Below are 26,334 nucleotides of genomic sequence, written 5' to 3'. Positions count from 1 at the left end.
ATTTTTGTTAATACATAAAATAAAAAGTTTGGCGTACATTTTAAATGAATATCAAAGTATGTGTAACATTAATATAAATATTTTAAATAAAATGAAAGATATAAAGTTAGAAATATAAGAGTCAGTATACATATGTTTGGTTATCTTCGGATATCCATTCGGGTTTGGGTATTACCCATTCGGGTTCGGATATCCAATTTCTTCTAACTTAATATTCATTCGGGTATTTTGCTAATTCGGTTCGGATTTTGGTTAGAGTTTTTCGGATCAGGTTCTGGTGCAGTTTCAGATATCGGGTAAAGTACCCACCCCTAATCACACCTATATAACGTAAAAAGTAAAACAAATAAAGAACGTCTGAATCAAGATTTAGATATGGAGCAAACATCTTAACAACATACATTCAATTCTATTTAAAATATAAATCCCAGTGATTGAGTGTTTTACAAGTTAACATACTTTTTAAATGATGTCTAACAGTTTGACATGCTTTAAGTTAGAGGTGTACTTTGTGCAGCAAAAGATAACATAAATTGCCTTTTATACCTTCATTTATCTCATTCACGTGTTTAGAGAATGTGTTGTTAGTGGTAGTTAAATTTATGGCTAGAGTTGTGGTCAAGGTATTTGGGAAGCGGTGCTGGATAAATAAAATGTGGTTACTATCCTCTTTTCATTTAGCAATCTTCATAAAACCGATTTCAAACTGTGAACTATCCATAATGTTGTTTACGACCTCCATGATGCACTCCTTTGTAACAATGACCATTGAGAAAACAATACACATCAAACCCATGGATGAAGTTGGTGTGGTCATGAAGTATATCACTAGCTGGAAATATTTCAAAGTGTTAATAGAGAAGTTGAAAGTATGTTATAGTGTAATTTTTCCAGTAATTTTGATTTATGCTTTTTGCTTGGATTTTTATTTTAGAAAAGCCTTTTCTGCTTGAGTTTCATGGTCGATACATTTTGTATTTCTGGATACATCAGTTTAAGAATAACTTAGATTATCCTTATTTTTGTTTGGCCAAAATGTATCAAATTTTTAGAGTTTCCACTCAAAACACTAAGCACTGAGTTGATGATTAGTTTATCTCTCTTATTTGTTTTTTTTTTTGTTCACTATCTCCCTTATATGTGTGTTACATAATAGTTTTGATTAGGATACCTAACAAAATAAACCACTATCTAGTAATTTTCTTTTATTATTTGTTTTAAGTTAAAAATTCATTAATATGAAATGATTACATGAGTAGGATAAATTAATAAAATATATTGGTAAAATTTTAAGCCGGAAAATTTCAAACTTTGTAAAACAAAGCTCGAAAATCTAAAAAGACAGGATCACCAAACTTGAAAAAACAAACTAAAACAGAAAAGATCAAACTATTATCCACAAATCACAAAGATTGATTTTTAAATCGAAGTACAAGCAACAAGAATCACAAGACCCAAAGATGCAATCGAGAACATTTGAATTAGGAACAAGTTCGAAGAGATCCCCCCCCCCCAATCTACCGACAAAATGAAATTACTGAATCTTATTATTATATTACTACAATATCAGACCCTGAAAGCCTAGTTGCATGAACCACATGAAATGAAGTTGGAATCATCCAACACGGAAAAATGATTTCTCCTACAGAGAGAAAGCAAGGACAAAATTGAAGAACATTTGTTCTCTGCAACTACAACGAAGATGAAGAATTTGAAGAAGAGATAAACCTGTAACGACAAGAACAACAGCCATAGAACTAGGAACCCATACCGCAATCACCTGACTGAACATAAAACTCGAACATATCTTGATAAATAGAAGAAAAAAAAAACAAATCTAAGAAGACCCAGACATGCAAAATCCATAAATCAAAATCAACAAAAAAAAACTTGAAAACATAATCAGGAGAGACTCCAATAGGTTGGCAATACCTCTCAAACAGATAATACAATTAAGATGAAAATATCAAAAAAAAAGGATTAGACAGAAAAAGGATATACAAAAGACAGAAAAAGACAAAAGAAACACAAGAAATTAAGAGCATCTCCAATGTATTACTCCATTTTTTACTCTAAAATGGAATAACTCCAAAACGAAGTAGGGTTTTGCTCCAATGTATTACTTCATTTTCTACTCCAAAATTGAATATTTTAATATTTTATGTTTTATATTTATTTTAAAATAGTAATATCACCTTTCATTTATACTATTTGCAAAACAGTCCATTTTCACTTTGTAACATTTCTATTAAATATAATATTAATCACAACTAACTTTTTATTATAATTAAAATTACTCAACAAAGTTTAAAAAAAAATATTTAATACACTAAAAATTATATTACATTGTTTAAACACAATAATACATCAACTTAAATTATTCATTAGAATTATTATAATTATTCACTACAAATATTTTTTTGTTTTATATTATATATTTTGTTACATAAAATATTTCACTAGATGGCTGTTTATATAATTAATAAATATTAATAGTAAATTTTATAATATATACAGTAAAATAACATTATTATATTTATTTATAATAATATTTTATTAGAAACGAAAATATTTAAATATGAAGGATTATTTTGTAAATTAAAAATTTTAATTCTATTTTGGAGTAATGAATTGGTTTACTCCATATTTGGAGTAATCATGTCTATTACTCTATTTTGAAGTGGGTTTTGGAGTGGGGTTGGAGATGATTTTACTGTAAAATAAAATTTGGAGTGGGTTTTGGAGTGGAGTTGGAGATGCTCTAAGTCGACGTGTGACAATAAGGATGTGCATCGCCGAAACCACAATCACAGGCGGAGGAAGTGAAGAGCTTAAGAGAGATGGAAATATTAAAAACAGTTATGACTGTAATTTTGTTTTTTTAGTTGATGCTGGCAACTAATACTTACCTAAATTTTAACATTTTATTTAAAAAAACAAACTAATAGGTACCTAGTATAGCTATTTAGGCATTGACCGATTGCATCATTAATAGGGTTGGGCATAACTACTTGATATTCGGCTTATACCTGTTATTTGTCCAGTATTCGACTTGAAAAACAAGTATTTGCTATCGTCAAGTCAACTAACAAGTATCTATCTTTATTAGTTGCAAATACAAGTCTAAGTATCAAATCTAGTTATTTTTGTAATTACTTGACTCGTTACTTGCTCCCCATTTTTATATAATAATTATTTTTGATATTTATTAAATATGTGTTATTAACATTTATGTCTTTATAAACAATATAAATGTTGACAATTACATTTTCATAAACAAAACTCGTAAGAGATTAGTGATTTGGAAAATAGAAAAAACTTTATTAATATACTGAAGTCTAATTATCTAATTTCAATCCAAAATATTTTGTAGTTTGAGTTTCAAATATTTTAAATATAAATATAATTTAAGTAATCAAACCATTTAAATTTAAGTAAACGATTTAAGTAAGTAACAAAACAAGTCAAGTTATAAATAATTTGCAAATATTCAAAATTTTGACAAGTATTTGGTACAACAAATAGTCAAATACCCGTCTAAACGAATCAGATACAGATAGCAAATTTAACTACTTGAATAAATCAGTCCGAGTATTAAAATCCAAAATTTAGCGGGTATTTGCCCTGGGCCCATTTCTACATTACATAAATGGTTTAAGACATCCTGTTATTTTGAATGAAAATTCATCTATACCTCATCATCCGGATGTGTATAGTTTATCACGGTCAATACTATATAGATATTAATTTTGGGCCATATTTCACGGGTTAAAACTTAAAGTAAAACAAAGTAGGGCTTGGAAAAAAATCCGAACCCGAAAAACCAAACCGAACCCGATCCGAAAAAGTAGCACCGAACCCAAACCGAAATTGATTAAATATCCGAACGGGTTCAAAATTTCGGTATTTAAAGAACCGAAACCGAACCCGATCCGAACCGAAATATTTTGGATACCCGAATGTATCCGAAATAAATTTATATACTTAAATATATACATTATTTTTATATATAATGTATATTAAAAATATTAAAAATATATAAGATACCTTTAAGTTTTTCAGAATACTCAGAAAATATATGCAAATAGTTAAAAGTAAATGTTTAAAATAGCTAAAGTATACTGAAAACACCAAAATAGTTAAATATTCATTGTTTTTTATCCAAATATTCAAAGAAAACCAATTTATATGTTAAATTAAGGTATTTTGACATATATGTTATGAAAATTTATATGTAATATATTATCTTTCTTATAGATTTTGAAAATTTAAAGTATATAATGAATTTTGAAAATTTGAAAACATTTTAAATGGGTTATCCGAACCCGAACCGAACCCGGAAAGATCCGAACCGAACCCGAACCGAAATTTAGAAATATCCGAATGGGGCTGAAATCTTTGACCCCGAAAACCCGAAACCGAATGGACTGAACTGAAACCCGAATGGGTATCCGAACGCCCAGCCCTAAAACAAAGTGTAATCGAATGTTTTTCAATTTTGATTTGAGACGCAGAATGTTAAGGAAGGAACACAAGGCAGTAAAAAGATGTCTCGTCAACATCTAATTTTGTAGAGACTTTTTGTTACTTATTTATACAAAGAAAAATATATTGTCCCGGCCCTATATCATTTTGTCCCTCATCACTTCCACTTTCATCAAACAAACAAAACAAAAGCCATAAACTTTTGTTCTCTCACCTCCTTATTAGCACATGTATCCATTATACTGTGTAAGGCGTTGAGAACTTTTTATTGAAGATATAAATATTAAGAATGAATATAGCTGATACAGTGCGTCAGTATGGTTTTGCTTTATAAATTATCAAAACTTATCTACTTTCTTTGTAAATAAGTTTTGTTATATTGGTGGGTTACTGAATAAAATCAAATAATAGAAATTAGAATTTTATTTACTGTTTTTGTGTTGCCAGTTCATAACGAAATGTCGACACTCCAATTCAAATACAGATGTGAAACATGTATTAACACGTTGAGAAATAACTATATATTGGTTAGAACATGAATACATAATCAACTACAGATGTGCAACATGTATGAACACGTTGAGATTTGAGAAATAACTTTACATTGGTCAGAACATGATCAACTAAACACAGTACTGACTAAACAACATCTGTATTTTTCAAAATTTATCCTATGTTATTGACAAAAGGACTAATAGAAATACTGCATTATTCGTTATAATAAAGTTAACCGTGCTTGGTCACTGGTATTGAATCAGTTAAGGACGTAAACTTGTTGTAGCCCACGTTTTCCAATCTCTATGCATGAGCCAGTTTGATCATTTAGACTTTGATCCATGTGGTTTACCTATACAGACCGATCAGAAATTTAAAAGGATTAGAACATTTATTAAGAACATTAGTAAAAAAATAACTTTTGAGGCCAAAATTAATGTTTCACTGGTTTACGCCTATATCCGGCCATGTACCCATAGTTCATTAGCAGAAACTTTTTTACTAGAAGATTATAAAGTTCAACCCCTATCTGCTGGCACAATAGACCAAAAACGTAGTCTCACTACGGCCTCGTGTTCAGTTCTACAGAGTCAAAACTCTATGCATGGATCATTTGGTCACTAAGACTTTGGTTCCAATGCTTTAGCCGTGGACCGTGGTGGATTTATTGCTAAAGGATATGCTCATCTCCGAGACTAGTTGAACATTTCGGTAAACTAGGAATATCTAATGGTTTATTTGCCAAATAACCAAAAAAAAGAGGTAGTTAGATTTTTAGTGAGAAGTTAAAGAGAGATAGGAAGAAAAATAAAGAGAAAGAGGGTGTTTTTGGTTAGACAGTGGATTTGATTTTTTTTAATAGTTATAGGGTGCAATTTCCCAATATCTAAAGCTAGATAAATTATTATTATTATTAGTAGTAGTAGTCAAATGAACTTATTATTCCCATCAATGTACACAAATCAGTCACGGGGTGGAACAGCTAAACACATGCTATTAACCTGAAATCTAGATAGTAAACCATGTGCACCAAATCAAAACTATTAAAAGATAACCCCTTCCTTTTTATTTATTAAATTAATCAAATCTTAGAACCATCTTAATTATATAATCTTCCTATTTTTTGGCATTATCAAAAAAAAAAGAGCAGGAAGCTATTTGCATGCAGGGAATATACAGAACATGCTCTCTGATCACTTCCATGCTTCCTTCTCTGTCTCCTTTGCTTTATCTACTTCCATGTGCTTTCACATGCTCTTTTTCTCTGTCCTTTTTAATCAAACCGGTTCCGGTTTAATTTTTCCCGGTTCTCTTACTTCAAAACAACTTGTTTTTCTGATTCAAAATTTATCATTTAAAAAAAATAAAAACTGTTTGTCCAATGAGGGTTTGCTGGCTCATAACAGATTCACATGCAACACCTCTCTACGAAGCACATTTTGTTTTAATGCGCTTATTCTCTCCTTTTATTGACCAAATTGCCCCTCATAAGATAATCATAAACGCTATAATTGGCTTTTTAGGCTTTTTAGCAAGTCTAAAGTATATAATTGAAATCAATTTTAAAATTACCAAAAAATTGAAAGACGTTTTGGAATGGTGAAAATAGCAGTCACATATTCAAATAAAAATATAATTTCATAAATTGTCACTTGTTCGTCACTTATTTTACTTACTTTTGTTTACAAAAAAAACTTATTTTACTTGAACACAGTAGAAGAACAATTTTTTTTTTTAGAATATGTAGTCAGAAAGGAACAAAAATATCAAATCTTATGATATATTTTTTTTGAAAAAAATTGTCTTATGATATATATATTGTCTTATGATATTGACATTTAATATAAAGAAAAAGACATGAGTTATCACCCATGTTAAACAGAAGAGTAAACACAAAGATTACAATGAACAACATACGGGTCCAACCTTGACAGAAAACAAAAAGGGGTCCAACAAAGATATCAAACGAAAACACTTATTTGATCAAATGAAACTGACTGAATCATTTGATTATAAATAAACAAAGTGAACGTCCTTCTTCGTACATACAGTTAATTCTAAATATGTATATAAAATGAATTATGGTTATGCCCAAAAAATGAATTATGGATAACTATAGAAGGGTAATATAGGGAAACCATATTTGTCAAAAAACACTTATCATGTGCCCTCACAGAAGGCTCAGGCTTTTACTGTCAAATCATATGGCAAATGTGCACTCGTCACCCACTTCCTCTCTTTGCTAACTTAACCGATTTTCCCATCTTAGCAACTGACACATATACCCTTCTCTCCACATGTCAGTGCTGTCGGTATTCGTACAACTAAAACTTTCAGACAATTTGGCGTTTAGTATTTTAGGCTTGTTCTTCAAAGAAATAAGAAATGATCCAAGAAGACAGAATAAGTTATATAATAAGCTAATAACCAATGTAGCAAACATCATTCTATGTTGAATATGAAGTTCAAAATATAGATTGGATGAAACTAGTTTACGTACGGTTATACCTCTGAGAGAGATACTTGGCAACGAGCACGTGAGAGTAAGATATTATCAAGATTTTTTAAAACCACAAGGGCCCAACCAAAAAACAAAAGCGCAAGACGACAAACAGAGGAATGAAAGCACCACTAGTGGCACTATCGTAATAAACAGTAACTCCAGGGGCATAAACGAGTGACCAAGCGTACATAAACCCCAATCTTCTTTCTTCTCTCATTCAAACAAATAAAGAAACAAAAGTCTATTCCAACTAATCCTCTCTTCTTCTTCGTTCAGGATGAGAATCTTGAAGACTCAAAGATCCTCGAGAGGAGGAAGAAGAAACAGCAAGAAACTAGGAAGCAGAAGATCAGATGTTTCTTCACGAGCCAGCATTCTCAGGAACTGCTCTGGAAACAGCGTAGATAAGTTCTCCGAGAAGCTTCAGGCGCTTAAGAGTCTTCTTCCTCCGTCAGAGACGAACAAAACGGACCACAATCATCACGTGGAGAAGAAACCAAATAGTGGAGATACGGAACAGCTGTTTCAAGAAACGGCGGATTACATCGTCAGGCTTAGGAACCAAGTCGTCGTGTTGCAAAAGCTAATCGAGATATATGGATCATCACCAGCCTCTGATCAGACGGAAGACTTTGTTTTATAATGTTCATATTTTTAAATTATGATTTTGTTTTTTGAAACTTTAAGCTTTTTACTTTTATGTATTACGTACTTTAAACCTATATGGGTTTACGTAGTTTTATGTATAATGGTCTTATATATATTTGTTATTCGACATACTAATCAAAGCGAGTTGTTTGGCATGAGCGACACGATATGTAGTTTGTTTGATTGTTAATGTTAGATACCACCTACTAGCAACAACAATCAAAGTATGTTTGTTTTGTTGTTCCTGAAACGATTACTTTTTGCCGAAAGATTTCCGCAATTAACGATAAATTTTTGATGTTATAAATTAACTGCTTGGTCTATTTTTGAAAGTCTCGATCGGTTGAAGCAAATTACCAAAAGTTGCATAACGAACATGTTTTAATTACTGATTACTAGCAACAAAAATCGAACATGATTTTAGGGAAAAAACAATTATAAAAGTGAGAAAAGGATATTAGCTAGATTGTGTTTGATAATGTGACAGAAATTGCAAATTACTAAATGTTAAAATAAATAAATGTCGATGACATGTGTAATGAGTTTCCTCATAAGACTAATTAGGAATCAGATTTTCTTGTTCTGTAAGCTTTTAGCTTATTAAGCTATAAATTTTATAACATGCTTCTAGCACATTATTCCTCGTCTGTCCTTTTCTGTTCTTAAATTTGATTTTTGTAAAGCCTTTCTTTTATAGATTATGTTTAGCAAAAAAAAAACTAGAAGTAAAAAATAACAAAATATACTCCATAGAAGTATTATTGAACTATAGAACTAAAGATAGAAAGTGAACATAAAAGTGAAGGAGGAAGAGAGATAGGAAGATCGGTCTATATGTATATATGTGCCTTTCTTTTATTCATTTTGTTGCCATTTTCAAGAAAATGTTCAAATGTATTACTATCTTGTGGTCTGTAGCTAAGGTCAGAAGAACAAGATGTACTCCAACTGAAAAGGAAAAAAGAGCGCAGTGATGCTGAGCTTGCTAAGTTGAAGCAAGAACTTGAAGTTTTGAAAGAGACACATGAAAAACAATTTTTGGAACTAGAATTATATGCCCAGCAAGCTAAAACTGTGTTGGAGAAGCAATTAGAAGAGTCAGAGTTACGTGTAGTAGACTCAACTAATAAAGTGAAAGAGCTCGAAAAGTTATGTGAGACCAAAATGAAAATATGGGAGAAGAAAGAGCAAACATACAAGAGCTTTATACACAACCAGTCAGAGGCTTTGCAGGTTATTTGACTTAATTGATGGTTTTGTAAGCTTTTGTAATTGGGTTTTTAATACATTTGTGTGGTTGCCCAGAACAAAAAGAGTTCTTATAATTCTCTAACTATCATCAACTTATGTGAATTCTGTAGGAGTTGAAATCTACCTCTATGTCTTTGAAACATGAAGTTCTAAAGACAGGAGAAAACTACTTCCAAGATCTAAATTACTACGGTAAGATCATTTTTCTGTTTCTTTTTGGCTTCATTTTTTTATATGTACTAATAATCTACTTCTTAGGCTTAAAGCTTAGAGGAGTGGTTCATGCAGCAAAAAACTACCAGGTAGTTGTTGAAGAGAACCGAAGGCTTTACAATGAAGTGCAAGAACTAAAAGGTATAATTTTTTTTAAAAAGGTGTAATTTATGAAATCGTGTTGTGAAGAACATTTTTGGCATATTGGAAATAAAATCTTGGCACAAATATTAGAGAATCACTGAACTTTTTATATTGAAGAAATATTGTTACGTTGCTAACTCTTTTTTTTTGTTCAAAGTTAACGTTGCTAACTCTACTTCACCTTTTCAAGCATTTTGTAGACTAATAAATTTTGATTCTTGCCATCTTTTTTTTTTGAACAACTGCTTTGCCATCATATAAATTGTATTTCTTACATAAAGGGAATATTAGAGTCTATTGCCGGATAAGACCATTCCTTAAAGGACAAAACAAGAAAGAAACATCAATAGAGTACACAGGTGAGAATGGTGAGTTGGTGGTTGCAAACCCCTTAAAGCAAGGCAAAGACACTCATCGGTTCTTTAAATTCAACAAAGTCTTTGGCCCTTCATCAACTCAAGGTTTAAGCCTCTTCTGTATTTGCAAACGAGGAAAATATACTTAAAAAGTTGTACTGAATCTTTTTTTATGCAGAGGAAGTATTCTTAGATACTCAACCGTTGATTCGTTCCCTTCTTGATGGCTATAATGTGTGCATATTTGCTTATGGTCAAACAGGTTCTGGAAAGATTTATACAATGGTAAGGAAACATAGCTAAGTAAAAGATAAGATGATGTCATTCTTTATGAGTTTATATCAAACATGTGTTTTCCATTTTATGTATCCAGAGCGGACCAAGCATAAATTCAGAAGAACATCGGGGTGTAAACTATAGAGCTTTAAATGACTTGTTCCACTTAACTCAAAGTAGTCAAAACACAGTGCTGTATGAAGTTGGTGTTCAAATGGTTGAGATTTATAATGAGCAAGTTCGTGACCTACTTTCTGATGATGGTCCCAGTAGAAGATATCCTTCTCTAATCTAATCTAGTATTCAACACTGTACCATTTTTATTTTATTTTTAAAAGTTAATCTTCCTTAATTTGCGCACACTTGGGATTTGGAATACTGCTTTACCAAATGGCCTCGCAGTTCCTGATTCAAGCATGCATTGTGTAAGATCAACTGATGATGTTCTTGAATTGATGAATATTGGATTGACGAACAGAGCTGTAGGTGCAACAGCTCTTAACGAAAAGAGTAGTAGATCACACAGGTTTAAAGACAATTTTCCCTCTTTAAGTGTATATATATGCATTGCATAGCTAAGCCAAAAAATTGTTTGGTCTTCTTTTTTTTCGCAGTGTTCTTTCTGTTCATGTACGCGGTGTTGATGTCAAGACTGACTCCGAATTGCGTGGCAGTTTGCATTTGGTTGATCTTGCTGGAAGTGAGAGGATCGATCGCTCTGAAGTAACCGGAGATAGACTCAAAGAAGCTCAACATATAAACAAGTCATTGTCTGCTCTTGGAGATGTTATATTCGCTCTAGCACATAAGAATCCTCATGTCCCTTATAGAAACAGCAAGCTGACCCAAGTCCTCCAAAATTCCTTAGGTACTATCTCCGAATAATGATGAATTTCTTTGACTATGTGACATTCTTTTTTGTTTTATAACGCTTTTATTTTAATTTGTTAGGAGGACAAGCGAAAACTCTTATGTTCGTTCAGATAAATCCTGATGAAGATTCATATGCTGAGACAGTAAGTACTTTGAAATTCGCGGAAAGAGTTTCGGGTGTCGAGTTAGGTGCAGCTAGAAGCTATAAGGAGGGACGAGATGTTAGACAACTCATGCAAGAGGTACTTCTAATATTTTACGGTTCAATTAAACCCTCAAAATTTTATTCATGAAAAACTTAAAAAGTATCATATACAAATTTTTGGTGAGAGTTGTGTCTAATTATATTTTTAATCACTAAATCTTGATATTGCATGCAGGTATCTAACTTGAAAGATTTGATTGCAAAGAAAGACGAAGAACTTCAAAAGTTTCAGAATATAAACTGTACCAAAAGAAGTGGTTTAAACAATCTAAGGTTTGAGTCTACTTCTCCAAGAAGACATTCTTTAGGAGGAGCGTCACCAAACTCTTCAAGGCAAAGACAAGGATCTCGTTTACTCGGAAGAACAACTTCAGATTCAGCAGATGAACGTATACATCAAAATGAATCCAGATTATCGCCCAAGTTATCCGGTACGCCTAAAGACAATAATATATTGACCTATTAGGCCATTAATTTTTAAATTTTGAAGAAACACCGAGTGATATTTCTGATATTTATCTTTCAATGGGGATAGAAACTGATGGCTCGAAACTCTTCTCCGAAACCTCAAGTCCTCATGAAATGGCTGAACAATCAGAACAAAATGAAAAGTGAGTATATATCATAGTTAATTTTACTTTTAAATCCTATGATTTAGTTAAGAGTTAATCTTTGTCTGGTGTTCATTGTGTGTATCTGTTGATTGCAGAGCTAATGTTGAACCATCAAAGATACTAAAGCATACAGTAAAAGCAGACCAAACGAGATCTTCTCGTCTGTCAATTTCCACCTCCTCCTCTAAGGCTTTAACAGGTAATCTCACCATTGACTCTAACAACCAACAATGGTTGCGTTGTATGAAACCAAACGTAGCTTACCAAAAATGACAAACAAAATATCACTAAAATATTACTCCATATGTTGTAAGTTGTAACCATTCAGATCCATAGTGTTTGGCATGGAGTCATATGATGTGTTTCTCTTTTAATCACAGGTTCTAAAAAACCGATCAATGGCTTTTCAACTTCAGTAAAACCTCTTACCAGAAAGCGATGAAGAATATTATTGCGGTAACTTAAAAGATTCAAGTTTCTTCAGAAAAAAAAAATTTAAAATTCAAGTATATGCTCGGAAGCTTTCTTTCTTCTACACTACATGAACTAACAAATGTTTTGTTTATCAAAAACTCAAAAGTAATCAAATGTATCAAATGGAAAATACTTGTTATGATGTGTATGGTGTAACATACAAGTAGAATCTAACAACCTTGATTGTAAACTAAATGTGTAACATATTTTAGTAACTATTACAAACTTGGTTCAATTACTTGGTCAGTTGTTCCTAGATGTTTTCAAATGAAAAGGACAAAATTATTTTGTAAAATTTAATCCTCACAGCAACTGAATATAACCGGATTAAGATTTAAAGAGAAAAAAACATAAGCATGACGCGAAAATAACGGAAAATTGATCTTATCTTATTAAGCTTTAACATGAAAAATTGCAAACCTTATCATAAACCCAAAAATGCTAACACCGAAGCAGCCACAGCAAGAACCATTCCCCCAAGTTTATTACATCCTGTAGAAAAGAATAAGGGATCAAATAATGTTGCAGCTGTTTTGTACTTATTTATCGTCTTCAGTATATTTAATTTCTAAATTAGATAAATAGAAATTTGGAATATAATTTTTAGAACCTGAAAGCTACTACAGCTTATACTCTTGACATGTGAAAGTTACGTATCGTCTACTGATCTCTAGATATAAAGTATAAACCCATCATTATATTTAGAAATATATACATGCTCACCTCTGATCGAGAAGGACCCGCTATGAGTAGGGGATGAGTTGTAGGTATCAAAACTCACAAGACATTTAGGAGTCCAGATCATAGCCCAACGCTTATCACCACAACAGTCAATCATCTCTTGCAACGCAAGTTTCAGGCATGTGGTACAGTTTCCCGGATCCAAATAAGGAGTGCACTGAACAATAGACTCAAGATCATACACGTTATCGAATCTAGTCGTATCCATAAGATAATATGGAGTAAATGACGAAGATAACATAGACGATCTGACGATAACTTCACCCATTTTGTCAGACAGCCTCTCTCCAAATTTACCAAATGTTTTGGGTATTGGATCGGTAGACAACCAAAAGTTATTAGGCTGTGTCTCTAAAGTGGAGAGGAAGAACTTATCTGAGTAACGAACCATACAATTGAAATAGTAAATGATTGCTTCACGGTTGTTGGTACAGTTTTTGGAGATCTTGACTGTTGCGGTCTTAACGCAGGAGTTGCACGTTGTTCTGTTGACGTCTCCTATGCATACGAACATTCCGTATACTGTGTCTGAAGCTAGACCGGTCGTTAGGTTGTAATAGTTAGCGAGGGACGACTGGTTGCTTAGTGTGGCGAGAAGGGTGTTGAGATTTGTGTGGTAAGTTGAGCTGCGAGTGAAGTTTCCGGATGATTTGTTGCAGAAAGTCTCCATGTGGTCGGATTCGGACATCGTTTGGTTAGTGGTGAAGAGAAGATATAAGAGAAAGGAGTGGCAAAAGAAAGCAGATAGTTTCTTTGATGTTGCCATGTTCTTGCCTTTGTGGTTGTGAGAAATGATTTCTAACAAGTTTCTTTAGGCCGTATTTAACTTCTTTTTACGTTAGTCATCTTGGTCTTTGTTTAACTTAAACTTTTGTTTTCGTTTTTGTATTTCTTATCTTGGTGTTTGTTTTTCTTTTTAACAACATATCTTGGTCTTTGTTTATACGTATACTTTTGTTTTTCTTTTCTTTTCTTTGATTCTCCCAAAAAGAGTTGACCAATGGGTTTAGCATATATCAAACTAGGGATTAAATAAGGGTCCAAATTAACTGTGAAAGTGAAACCAATAAATATGTGAAATATATGATGAACGCAATGCAATGATCTTAAAACCAGTACAACGTAGTTAATGATGACCTATAACACTGTATCTCAGATCATAATTGAGCTTCATATTGACAGCTTGTTCTGCTGATGTAATTAACTAGTCTGTGTTAGTGTCACTAATACAAATATGTACTCCATACACTCCGTTTTTCAAATCAAAAGTGAGTGTTATATTGACAACATATTGGGATTGATTAGTGAGTATGAGTGCACTGGACAGTTCTCATTTTTCTCACAGCCAACTCACAGCCATAAAATCTATTACTCGAGCCCGTTATACTAGGACATGTATTTGATTAGTCTGTGTCAGTGTCATTTACACTAAAAATAATAGTAACAAATATAGATGTAGAAGATGAAAACAAAGACGAGATAGGGCTAATTCGAAAAACTTCACTTAGTGTTGGGTCAGATATCACATAGAAGAAAATCACAAGAGAAAGGGTATTTTAAAGTTTACAGAACTGGAACCCTTGTTTGTTGTAGTAGTCTCAGACAACTCCTTCATACTTGTCCATGCTTTTCTCTTCCTCTTATTCGATCCTCCACCACCACCACCACCAACTGTTGCTTTTTTCTCAGGAACACTTTCGGGCTCAACTGGTTTCTTACTTTTGGATTTCCTTATTCTCTTCTCTCTCTCCAGTGTAAGCATTGGCTTTGGTGTATTCTCCACAACACTAACATTCTCAACTCTTCTTTCAGGCGAAGAAGGAAGTAGTATGTTACTTCCGATTTCTCGAGGCGCTACCACCACCGTCACATCTTTATCAATCTTGGGACGTGGACGAGTTGTTTTCGGCTTGGGCGGGTACATGTCTTTCATCTGACCTTTTGTAGTACCTCTCTTGAGATTACGGTGAGAACACAAGTTGCAGTAGTAAACTACATTGTTCTGAGGCAGAAACATGTTAGGCTTCTTCTTGTACCTTCTCCTCATGTGTTTCTTCTTGTTAGCCGAAACCTTGTCGATTCTAACATTACAATTGAAGCCAGGCTGAAGAACAGTCTCACACCTACACGAGAGAAACAAACATATATTCCCTAATGAGAACAAAAGTACCTAATAGAAAAATCAGACAAACAAGACGTAAGACAAAAAGCTACAATTAAAATGTCTTTGAAAGACAAATCGTTATGGATTAATGTTCACCTTTGACAAGAGAAGAGGTCAGGATCGTGAGGAATGTCGGAAGCTTGTCCATCGGCTGCGAGACGCCGACCGAAGAAAGTAGCTAAGGACGGGATGGGAGAATCTCCGCAGGTAGACCAGAGAGCGAGATTCTTTAAGTGCTCGTGTCTGAGCACAGACTTGAGATTAGGTCCTCCTTGAGCTTTTGTAAGCTTGTTAGCTCCTCCCCGTTTCCCCATCTCTCCGCGTTCTTGCTCAGTTCTTGTTGGATTTTGCAGGAAGGAGAAATTGAGAAAAATTAGGGTTTGTTACAATATTCATTAAAGCCCGCAAAGTTGTTGGGCCCTAAACCTTCTCACTTTGTAAGCAATTATCATCGTAATAAGGAGTATCTCTATCTATTAAAATTCATTAATTAATTTTAAAAAAGAAAGCTTATGAGTTACAGAGTTGCCTAATAAAATCCAATTTGTTTAAATCAAACGCGAAACCTTCTCATCCACAATTCCTACCACTTACAAGATCACAGAGCCTAATCTAGAGATCATAATAGCTTTTAAATCAAGACCTCCACAATACTTTCTAGTTCAATTCGAATCTGTTTTTAAAAATTCAAAGTTCGTACCTTTTCGTTATTACTAAAGAGACGAAACAGATGAGAGAATATTATGGCGGCTTGAACTCCAGCTTCAAATCCAGAAGCGAAAATCCCTAGAGCTGCCACAGATTGCACCAGGATACTCAGAGAGAGAGAGAGATCAAGAGAGAGATCAAGAGAGAACATAAGCTATGGCACGAACAGATCTCAACGTCATTGTATACCTCCATTGCTGTCTCCATCTTTGGCTACAGAAAAACAAAAAAGAGACACAAAACGCAGCGTTTTAATCAATATTATTGGGGGAGGGTAGATTCGGTATTTTAAACTGATAGCGTAGATCTGGGAAGAACAGATCTGGAACTTTTTGAAATCGATTAGACATGATGAACTAGAGCCCAGATTTATTACAGATCCGAGTCGGCCTTTATCGATTTATAATTAAAACGATTTTCGAAAACCTCCATGAGTAGATATATTTGTTGACGGGTTCGAATTAGTTTTGCAGATCTGTTTCGAAATAATTGCGCGAAGAACAAACAATTTTAAGTCGAAATTAAAATCAAAGGTCGGAAACATTACCTTCGAGCTCGAGGAAGAAAACGCTATGTCCAGATCTGTTTGGGCTTGAGAAACCCGAGAGGCTTTGGTCTGGAAGAAAAGCACAAGAGGTAAAGAGATAATTTGTTAGGTCAATAACAATTAATAGGTCGAGAAAAAGTTCTTTTAACAGAGCTTTTGGGTTAGTTATTGGGCTTTTTCGATAACAGCCCATTCATAACTTAACAACGATTACGAGGTAACTATCTCACCGGTTTGGCACTTCGGTTAACGGTCTAGATTTGGTTATTAACGATGTGTTGTGTTTCTGCAGTATTCACGAAACATCTCCAAAATGGAATAAGGTTTTACTCTAATGTATTATTCTATTTTCTACTCCAAAATTAAATACTTTTAATATTTTATGTTTATATTTATTTTAAAATTAGTAATATCATCTTTCATTTATACTATTTGCAAAAAAGTCAATTTTCACTTTGTAACATTTCTATTAAATACAATATTAACCACAATTATTTTTTATTATATAATTAAAATTACTCAACAAAGTTTAAAAAGGAAATATTTAATACACTAAAAATTATATTACATTGTTTAAACACAATAATACATTAACTTAATTATTCATTAGAATTATTATAATTATTCACTACAAATCTTTTTTGTTTTATATTATATATTTTGTTACATAAAATATTTCATTAGATGGCTGTTTATATAATTAATAAATATTAATAGTAAAATTTATAATATATAGTAAAATAACATTATTACACTTATTTATAATAATATTTTATTAAAAACAAAAATATTTAAATGTGAAAGACCATTTTGTAAATAAAAAAGTTCAACTCCATTTTGGAGTGATGAATTGGTTTGCTCCCTATTTGGAGTAATCATGTCTATTACTCTATTTTGAAGTGAGTTTTGGAATGAGGTTGGAGATGATTTTACTGCAAATGGAATTTGGAGTGAGTTTTTGAGTGGGGTTGGAGATGCTCTAAAACCGCTTTTGGCGACGCCTTAAACCTCATAAAATCGTGACGATTATCTTGTAGAACACCTAAATAATTTATATTTAATGATAAATAATATATAAGTTATTAATCAAAAAATTATAATATTAAATATAAAATATATTATAGATTCTTATGAAAATAAAATAATATGGATTTTATCATTAAAAGATAATAATATTTAATATTAACATTTTATATATTTAATATACTATAATTTTCAATTGTTTAAACCGCTTAAATTAATAATCTCAACGACCCCTTAATTGTTTTAGACATTCGAAATGTTGAACCACCGTCCGTCGTTTAACACCTAACACTTTCTTGAATATTGTATTTATATTTTTGAAAAGTATAGCTTAAAAGGAGAATAATGAACGGGTGAAGAAAAAAATTTATATGCATCAATGAAAGAAGTCAATCATCAAATTTTTCAAATGCCAAGTTATATCCTTCGTGATTATTTTCTAATGTAAATATTTTCTGCTTTATCAATAATTTGTATTTTTGGTAAAAGTTAACTAATTATTCTGGTAAATAGTTCCTGCTTCTAATGTAAATAGTTTATGCTTAATCAATAATTTGTTATTTTTTTGATTAACGATAATTTTATGGGTGTATGTTTTGGGTTTAGTATTTAGTGTTTAGTGTTTTGTTGACGATATTAAAATTATTTTTTAAAAGTTTTTGGTTTGCAACTAGTATTATTTTTATTTATTTTTATCTTTTAATTTTTAAAAATTACTCTTTTAAAAAATTAAAAGATAAGAATAAATAAAAAATAATATTAGTTGGAAACAAAAAAAAAACTTTATAAAATAATTTTAATGTCATCGACAAAACATTAAACCATAAATCTTAAATGATATACCCTAAACCCTTTGATAAATCTTAAATCATAGGATTTATGATTTATCCAAGGATTTAAGATTTACCCATGAGTGTAGGGTATAGTATTTAGAGTTTAGTGTTTTGCTGATGGTACTAAAATTATCTAAAAAATCAATGATTTAGAATTTATCCAAGGGTTTAAGGTTTACCCAATGGTTTATGGTTTATGATTTAAGGTTTAGGGTTTAGCATTTTGATGATGGTATTAAAAGTTTTTTTAAAAATATTTTTTTTGCAACTACTGTTATTTTTATTTTAATTCTTGAGTTTTTATCTTTTAATTTTTTTTTAAAAAACATAATATAACTTGACAATATTTTATTTCTCTTTTCAAAAATATTGAATATAAAATGGTGAAATCCTATTGGTGGGTAAACCTAGAGGTTCACTCTAGAGAGTGAACCTAATAATTACTCTTTTTTAAAGGCAACTAGACTTTAGCCCGCACAATCGTGCGGATATTTTCCATTTTATAAATGTATTTGTTATTATTACAAATATTTTTTAAAAAAAAATTATATTTTAGTATTATATATTGTCGGGATAAACTTAAAGTTAGTTTAGGTTACAAGCTATCCTAATCACATATGAATATGGTTTACTAAAGTGATTAGGAAAGTATGAGTTTGTGCTATCTCTTATAGGAATAGGAAGTTTCTATGGCTATATAAGAGAATGCCGATGTGTGGTTAAACATATGAGTTTTGTGAGTGATTTGTGATTGAAGGTTTTGAGTGATTTTTATCCTCTGTGATTAATAAGAAGCTGATACTTATTAAACGTGTTCTTGAGTTCGTGTCTCTACAAACTGATTATTGACAATAATTGGTATCAGAGCCAGGTTCGATTCAGTTCGTGTTCAAAGGAGGAGAGAAGAAAATACTAGGTAACGTGTATTATATTATGGGACTCAAGAATAACATAGTTAGCTTGGGTCAAGCCACAGAAGCAGGTTGTGAAGTCCGAATGAAAGACCATCATCTTATACTGTTCGATCGAGCTGGAAAGATAATGGTGAAGACAACTAAAGCCAAAAACGGACTATACAAAGTCACTCTCGAAGTAGATAGTTTCGATTGCTTACACAAAGAATTCGTTGAAGTTGAGACTGCATACACATCACCATGAGCGACGTGAAAGAAGAAACGGTGATGAATAAGGACGCTGGAGCCGCCTATGTAAATTCCCTATGTTAACCTCTTCAAATTATAATGTATGGTCTATGAGAATGAAGATATATCTCAAGGTCAGCAAGATTTGGGAATCAATGGATCCTGGAACCAAAGATGAAGAAAAAAACCAATATGGCTATTGCATTCTTATTTCAGTCCATACCCGAGGCACTGATCTTTCAAGTTGGTGATATAGACACATCAAAAGGAGTATGGGAAGCAATAAGAACAAGGCATGTTGGAGCTGAGCGAGTAAAGGAAGCGAGATTGCAAACACTAATGGCGGAGTTCGATAGGCATAAGATGAGGGATGAAGATACAATTGATAACGTTGTCGCGCGCCTCTCAGAGATCTCTTCAAAGTCAGCTTCGTTGGGGGAGATGATAGAAGAACCTAAATTGGTGAAGAAATTTCTAAAGAGTTTGCCAAGAAAGCGTTATATACATATTGTTGTCTCGCTTGAGAAAGTTCTTGATCTAAATACCACAAGCATTTTTTTAATCATTATAATCATAGAATTTTTAAAAAAGATATTATAGCATTTTCTTATTCTTGTTTTATAATGAATTTCAGTTAACTTTGATTTATAATAATATTTTATTACTAATTTCAAATGTTAATGTGTTATTTATAAAAAACATTTCAAATTTTAACTAAGATTTTGTTAGATTCTTTCTCAACGGATTTTGTTATAATTAAAAAAAAATCAAATTTATAGTTGTTTTATTGTTAATGTAAATAATCATATATGTCATATATATTAACTAATTCTTTAAGTGGTCCTAATATGATTTGTTAATAGTAGATAAAAATAAGACCATAAATTAATAGATTATATAGTAGAAGGTTGTAATTATTTTGAAAAGCCAGGAGCAGAATCCAAGTAGAAATTCTGCTTTAATAGTATAAATGGTTTGTATAAACTCAACAAATTAATATAGATATATTTTAATAGTATTGAATAAATGACTGTTAGAGAATTATAAGGCAATATGTTGTTAGTCAAATATTATGATCTTACCAAAAATATTGTTAGTTAGTAAAAGAGTCCAACAAACTTGTATATTTAGATTTTTCAGAATTTTTTTTAATAGTATAGATGGTTTGTATAAATCCAACAAAGATAGATATATTTTAATAGTATTGAATAAATGAATGTTAGAGAAATTTAAGGCAATATATTGTTAGTCAAATATTATGATCTTACCAAAGTATTGTTAGTTAGTAAAAGGTCCAACAACCTTGTATAATTAGATTTTTCAGAATGTTTTTTTTAATAGTATAGATGGTTTGTATAAATCCAACAAAGATAGATATATTTTAATAGTATTGAATAAATGAATGTTAGAGAAATTTAAGGCAATATATTGTTAGTCAAATATTATGATCTTACCAAAAGTATTGTTAGTTAGTAAAAGGTCCAACAACCTTGTATAATTAGATTTTTTAGAATGTTTTTTTTAATAGTATAGATGGTTTGTATGAATCCAACAAAGATATAGATATATATTTTAATAGTATTGAATAACTGACTGTTAGAGAAATATAAGTATATTGTTAGTCAAATGTTATGATCTTACCAAAAAATATTATTAGTTAGTAAAATAGTCCAACAACCTTGCATAACTAGATTTTTCAGAATGTTTTCTTTTAATAGAATAGATTCAACCACATTCTCTCTATTCTCTCTACTCTATATGGTATGAGAGTAATCTCTACAATAAGGAAATAATATATATACAGTATATTCTTATCTATCTCCTATAGTAACATCATCATGAAAAGTGTATAGTGAATTATATATATATATACACACATATATATTACACAAGCTCCCATATTAATATTAGTCATCATTCAAACTTAAGTTTAAAGTATAGTAAGAAGAGATAGAAGCATGAAACTCAACTTAGAAAAAATGATGTATGTAAAAGTTCTGATGATGGTAATAGCGATATGTTTCGTGCCCATCACCTACAGTAATAGAGCCGAGGCACCCGCTGGTGATGTAGCGGAGGCACCCGCTGGTGATGTAGCCGAGGCACCCGGAACCGACGCATTCAACAATGGTTGGTATGACGCACGAGCCACATTTTACGGTGACATCCATGGTGGAGAAACTCAAAGTAAGTTTTCAGTTACTCGTATATTTTTAGAATCTGTTTATTGAAACTATTGTTCTATTTTGCTAAGGACTTGCACGGGAAAAATATAAATATATTCAGAATTGAGAATTGTCTTTTGCACAAGAAACTTTTTGACTAATTCAACACCGTATAGGCTGAGTCTTTTTTAAACGCTAATTAATTTCAGCATATGTGATCTCATCATCATATATTTTCGAAAGTAAATATGTTAGTTTTTCTGCATAATATACTTTTACAAAGTAGTATAACGCAAACACCAACATAGTTTTTCCTTCCGTTTACGTATTGCGTTTTCAGTAGTCAAACGAAAAAAAAAACAAGAATAAACAAACAATCAAATACATAATATTTTTTAAGCAAAAAACATAATATTGATTAATTATTACATGCTCACATTTTCATTATATATTCAATAGTGGGAGCTTGTGGATACGGTGATCTATTTAGACAAGGCTATGGTTTAGCCACGGCGGCGTTGAGCCCGGCGCTCTTCAACGAAGGCTATACGTGCGGGGCTTGTTACCAGATCATGTGCACGCGTGATCCACAATGGTGTTTGCCCGGATCCATAAAAATCACAGCTACAAATTTATGTCCAGCAAATTACACCAAGACGACAGACATATGGTGCAACCCACCACAAAAACATTTCGATCTCTCATTGCCAATGTTCCTCAAGATCGCCAAGTACAAAGCTGGGGTTGTCCCGGTTAGATACAGACGTATTCCTTGTACGAAAAAAGGTGGTGTCAGATTCGAAACCAGCGGAAACCCTTATTTCTTAATGATCTTGCCGTACAATGTAGGAGGAGCCGGAGATATTAATGCCATGCAGATTAAAGGAAGCAAGACCGGATGGATAAACATGAGGAAGAATTGGGGACAGCACTGGACCACCAATATTGTGTTGACCGGACAAAGTTTATCATTCACGGTTAAAACAAGTGATGGAGTTATTAAGCAATTTATAAATGTTGCACCAAAGAATTGGGGATTTAAACAGACTTTTGATGGAAGGATTAACTTTTAGGAGACTGATTTGAGTTTTGTTAGCTATGTCTTACAAAATTATACAGATGTATCAGTTGCAAAATTTTCAATAATTAAACAGACAACACTAATAAATGAGATTTTTATTTACAAATATATTATGTGTTGACTGTTGAGATCATGCATTTGGTTTAAGCGTCAACATCAATAGTCTTTTGATCATGCATAACTATTCAACCTTTTTTACAAAGTTTATGTTTTTCCAACTCATAAGCAGACTCCCAAGTCTCAAGTATAAGAGCACCTTATCACAATTAAGTAAATGTGATTTAATATATTAAGATAAAAAAACACAATAATAAAACATATATAGCGGCAACACTTGTATAAACAAGTAGACGACAAGTCTTGGTCTACTATCAAACGAGAACTAGATTACATATATAAGGAGTATACGACGGTCTATTATTTATAAAGAACAAAAATAAATGTAGTGTTAAATAAAAAATGTACCATGTGTTGTAAAAAGATTAATACAGGACCAAAGAACATTTGTGTCTAAACAGTTAAAACCTGAAGGAGCTTTAATGTGATTAAAGAGTCTTAAAAGCATGTTTTCATTTCCAATCAAGCATATCAAGAAGCCACAAAACCTCTTCTTTAGTCTCAGCAACATCACAGAAATCCAACTGAATCCCGAAAACGTCGAGAACCCCATCGTTTATATTCTCAGCATCCATGAAAAGCAAAGAGACCCATGCTCGTATCCCAGAGACAAAAGGGTAATAAGGAGATAAGTCGAGATACTCAAAAGCAAGAGCCCGGTACGACGAACGGTCGATATACTCAAAGACAGACCGGTTGATTATCCTAGCAACCTTGTCCGAATCATTCCTTCCCACAAGCATAGAGACACTCACCGTCTGGTTTAACGGAATAGTGAATCTTGGCTCAGCGGGAACAACCATTTTGTAATCGGGTTTCGCCAAGTGAATCCTAAGAACGTTGCTGATTCCTGATGGCAAAGCTTTGATCCCGGTTTCCATCGCAAGACCGGGTATTAAACCGGAGTAAACCGGTTTATCTTCCGACCAAATGTCGACGAAGAACTCCAAGTTCTCGAAGGAGAGTCTTGGAGGAGGGAGGGTGCGGTTTAGCCTCCGTTTGCTACACGTTTGAAACATCTTGTAGTATGTTCCCGTGAGGGGAGGTTTGGTTCGTTTGCAGACGGAGGGCCATTTCTTGGCGCATTGACATTTCCAGTAAAAATCGTCCTTTGCTACGTGTCTCCACTGTTTGCTGACACCCATACAAGCTGCTAGATCTTCTCCTTCAAGCAATGGAAAAACATTCTTCAAGACTTCTTCTGTGAACATCTTCTGCTCAACAAAACCACACACACAATTGAATTTCCAAATTAGATTAAAATAAAAAATATTAAATACATAAAAATAGTAATAGTTACAAAAAATAAATAAATTAATATTATTAAGCCTTCACTAAAATACTAAATCCTATACCCTAAATCCTAAAACATATACCCTAAATTCTAAACCCAAAAATTTTAGGTAAACCCTAAACCCTAAATCATAAATATTAAAAACTAAATCATAAAAACACTAAACCCTAAATTCTAATCACTAAACCCTAAACCCTTGGGTACACCCCGAACCCTTGGATAATTCATGAATATGTAGGTTCACCGACCAATATATAATGTTTGAGTTTATGATTTATCCAAGGGTTCGGGGTTTACCCAAGAGTTTAGGGTTTAGTGATTAGGATTTAGGGTTTAGTGTTTTTATGATTTAGTTTTTAATATTTGTGATTTAGGGTTTAGGATTTATCAAAAAACTTAGGTTTATCTAAATTTTTTGGGTTTAGGATTTACCTAAGATTTTAGAGTTTAGGATTTAGGGTATATGGTTTAATATTTTACTAAAAGCTTAATAATATTAATTTTTTTTTAACTATTACTATTTTATATATATTTATATTTTTTATTTTTCAAATATAATATAGTTTGGAAATTAAATTTTGTTACCTTTTTTAAAAGATATCAAATATCAAATACTCAAACACTATTGGTTGGTGAACCTTGAGATTCATCCTAGGGGGTGAACCTAAGAATAACTCTATTTTAATATAGTTTTAATAGTTTTTATTTGATTTCAAAACTTTATAAAAATAGAAATGCAGACTAAAGCAAAGCTTTTGCTAAATAACTTTTTTGGGCAGAAGTTTTGTTAAATATTAATATCATAAAAATATTAACAAATTCTAGTAGATTTTAAACATAATTATAACATACTTAAAAAAGGAAACACAAACTAAATATAATATAATTATTTTGCTTCAAAATACACAAATTAAAAAAAAAGTTAATGAGCTTTTTTAAACATCTTTAATTTCGCTTTAAATAAAACTTAAAAAATCATAAACATATCTAAAAGGGTACTCATTTATTTAACAGATACTAGATTTTGACCCGCCCTTTAAAGAGCGGATATATTTTTGTTTTAGTTTAATGATCATATTTGTGTTTTCTTTGTGATTATATTTGTATTTTTATTTATAATCATATTTATGTATAAATATTAATCAAAATATATTTTATTAAATAATAGCAATTTAAAAATTGATCCAGTATACGTTCGATTAAGGCTGGGTTGTCGGTCGAACACGCCAACCCGCGGGTTTCAATTTTATTTGGTCAAAAAATACGACCCGCACAACCCGCAAACAAATAATTTATACGACACCCGCCCAATTTAATTTTGTGGTTATCCGCGTGTTATATAAAAATATTTTTATAATCAAAATTTTTTTTAAAAAAATTTAATTGTTTTTTTAAAATACCATATTTTTAAAAAAATTGTTTACTTTTCTTTTTATTTTTATTTTTTTAAATACTTTTCGGATCGTTAGGTACCCGCAATCTAAAATCTACCAACTCACACCCACCCCAAATAAAATATTCATAACCCGCATTCGCAAATCGATTTTTTTTCAAATAGTTGAACCAAATTTATGATCCGCCCTTAAAAGGATGGATATATTTTTTGTTTTACATTTTTTAAGAAATATAATTTTTATAAAATCGAGGTTATAACCAATTATATCTCTGAATATTTAATTTTCTCTAGGATATATTTAAGTTTTCTCTCGCATCTCTGAACCTATAAATATAGCTGCAAAAAATATACAAAATTCGAAATTGAGATTAGTATGATAAGGAGTTTGATATAAATAGGCCTTTAAAATAGAAATTTAAGTTCCATGATAAGGAGTTCGATATACAAAAAATATGACATTCCTAAAAAAATAAGAATTTATCATTATGGAACTTTTTTTGTTGTTGTTGCAGTTATATTTTGGCATATAAACAATTATATATAGATTGTTTCAGTTATATTTATAGGTTCCATGTATTTTTTTAAA

General features: G+C 31.6%; 5 protein-coding genes and 1 pseudogene across 7 annotated transcripts; 3 read left to right on the top strand and 3 right to left on the bottom strand.

Moving 5' to 3' along the window:
* Nucleotides 1-7,692: 7,692 nt before the first annotated feature.
* On the top strand, nt 7,693-8,376 carry LOC108829999 (uncharacterized). Its single transcript, XM_018603612.2, has one exon. The coding sequence runs from the start codon at nt 7,761-7,763 to the stop codon at nt 8,124-8,126; it is 366 nt and encodes a 121-aa protein (XP_018459114.1). The 5' UTR covers nt 7,693-7,760; the 3' UTR covers nt 8,127-8,376.
* A 275-nt stretch (nt 8,377-8,651) lies between these two features.
* On the top strand, nt 8,652-12,644 carry LOC130511275 (kinesin-like protein KIN-14K; annotated as a pseudogene).
* A 317-nt stretch (nt 12,645-12,961) lies between these two features.
* Nucleotides 12,962-14,044, bottom strand: LOC108837628 (cysteine-rich repeat secretory protein 57-like). Its single transcript, XM_018610657.1, has 2 exons — nt 13,261-14,044; nt 12,962-13,029 (listed from the first exon to the last, which is right to left on the bottom strand). Exons 1-2 carry the CDS (start codon nt 14,042-14,044, stop codon nt 12,962-12,964), a joined length of 852 nt encoding a protein of 283 aa, XP_018466159.1.
* A 669-nt stretch (nt 14,045-14,713) lies between these two features.
* Nucleotides 14,714-16,819, bottom strand: LOC130510693 (uncharacterized). 3 transcript variants are annotated; one of them, XM_057007265.1, is made up of 5 exons: nt 16,698-16,819; nt 16,340-16,363; nt 16,143-16,234; nt 15,539-15,778; nt 14,714-15,401 (listed from the first exon to the last, which is right to left on the bottom strand). In XM_057007265.1, the coding sequence occupies exons 4-5, from the start codon at nt 15,754-15,756 to the stop codon at nt 14,816-14,818; spliced, it is 804 nt and encodes a 267-aa protein (XP_056863245.1). In that variant the 5' UTR covers nt 15,757-15,778; nt 16,143-16,234; nt 16,340-16,363; nt 16,698-16,819; the 3' UTR covers nt 14,714-14,815. The 3 variants fall into 3 exon arrangements, with proteins under 3 accessions (XP_056863245.1, XP_056863246.1, XP_056863243.1); XM_057007266.1 differs by having other exon boundaries at nt 16,318-16,363; nt 16,698-16,810; XM_057007263.1 differs by having other exon boundaries at nt 16,143-16,363; nt 16,698-16,817.
* A 4,834-nt stretch (nt 16,820-21,653) lies between these two features.
* On the top strand, nt 21,654-22,933 carry LOC130510957 (expansin-A22-like). Its single transcript, XM_057007698.1, has 2 exons — nt 21,654-21,882; nt 22,320-22,933. Exons 1-2 carry the CDS (start codon nt 21,654-21,656, stop codon nt 22,931-22,933), a joined length of 843 nt encoding a protein of 280 aa, XP_056863678.1.
* A 404-nt stretch (nt 22,934-23,337) lies between these two features.
* LOC130511827 (F-box protein At5g39250-like) lies at nt 23,338-24,290 on the bottom strand. The gene has a single exon (XM_057009534.1). The coding sequence runs from the start codon at nt 24,267-24,269 to the stop codon at nt 23,511-23,513; it is 759 nt and encodes a 252-aa protein (XP_056865514.1). The 5' UTR covers nt 24,270-24,290; the 3' UTR covers nt 23,338-23,510.
* Nucleotides 24,291-26,334: the final 2,044 nt, after the last annotated feature.

This window comes from Raphanus sativus, chromosome 4, assembly GCF_000801105.2.
Source record: "Raphanus sativus cultivar WK10039 chromosome 4, ASM80110v3, whole genome shotgun sequence".
NCBI lineage: Eukaryota > Viridiplantae > Streptophyta > Magnoliopsida > Brassicales > Brassicaceae > Raphanus > Raphanus sativus.
The sequence above is the reverse complement of the archived record's forward strand: the minus strand, read 5'-3'. Positions and strand labels throughout refer to the sequence as shown.

Excerpts from the sequence above, each read along its gene's own strand:
- LOC108837628 (XM_018610657.1), bottom strand. The coding sequence starts at position 14,044 with ATGGCAACATCAAAGAAACTATCTGCTTTCTTTTGCCACTCCTTTCTC. Across the intron at positions 13,030-13,260 it reads CGGGTCCTTCTCGATCAGAG|GATGTAATAAACTTGGGGGA; the intron begins GTGAGCATGTAT and ends TCTTTTCTACAG.
- LOC130511827 (XM_057009534.1), bottom strand. The coding sequence starts at position 24,269 with ATGTTCACAGAAGAAGTCTTGAAGAATGTTTTTCCATTGCTTGAAGGA.
- LOC108829999 (XM_018603612.2), top strand. The coding sequence starts at position 7,761 with ATGAGAATCTTGAAGACTCAAAGATCCTCGAGAGGAGGAAGAAGAAAC.
- LOC130510693 (XM_057007265.1), bottom strand. The coding sequence starts at position 15,756 with ATGGGGAAACGGGGAGGAGCTAACAAGCTTACAAAAGCTCAAGGAGGA. Across the intron at positions 15,402-15,538 it reads GACCTCTTCTCTTGTCAAAG|GTGTGAGACTGTTCTTCAGC; the intron begins GTGAACATTAAT and ends TCTCTCGTGTAG.
- LOC130510957 (XM_057007698.1), top strand. The coding sequence starts at position 21,654 with ATGAAACTCAACTTAGAAAAAATGATGTATGTAAAAGTTCTGATGATG. Across the intron at positions 21,883-22,319 it reads CCATGGTGGAGAAACTCAAA|TGGGAGCTTGTGGATACGGT; the intron begins GTAAGTTTTCAG and ends TATATTCAATAG.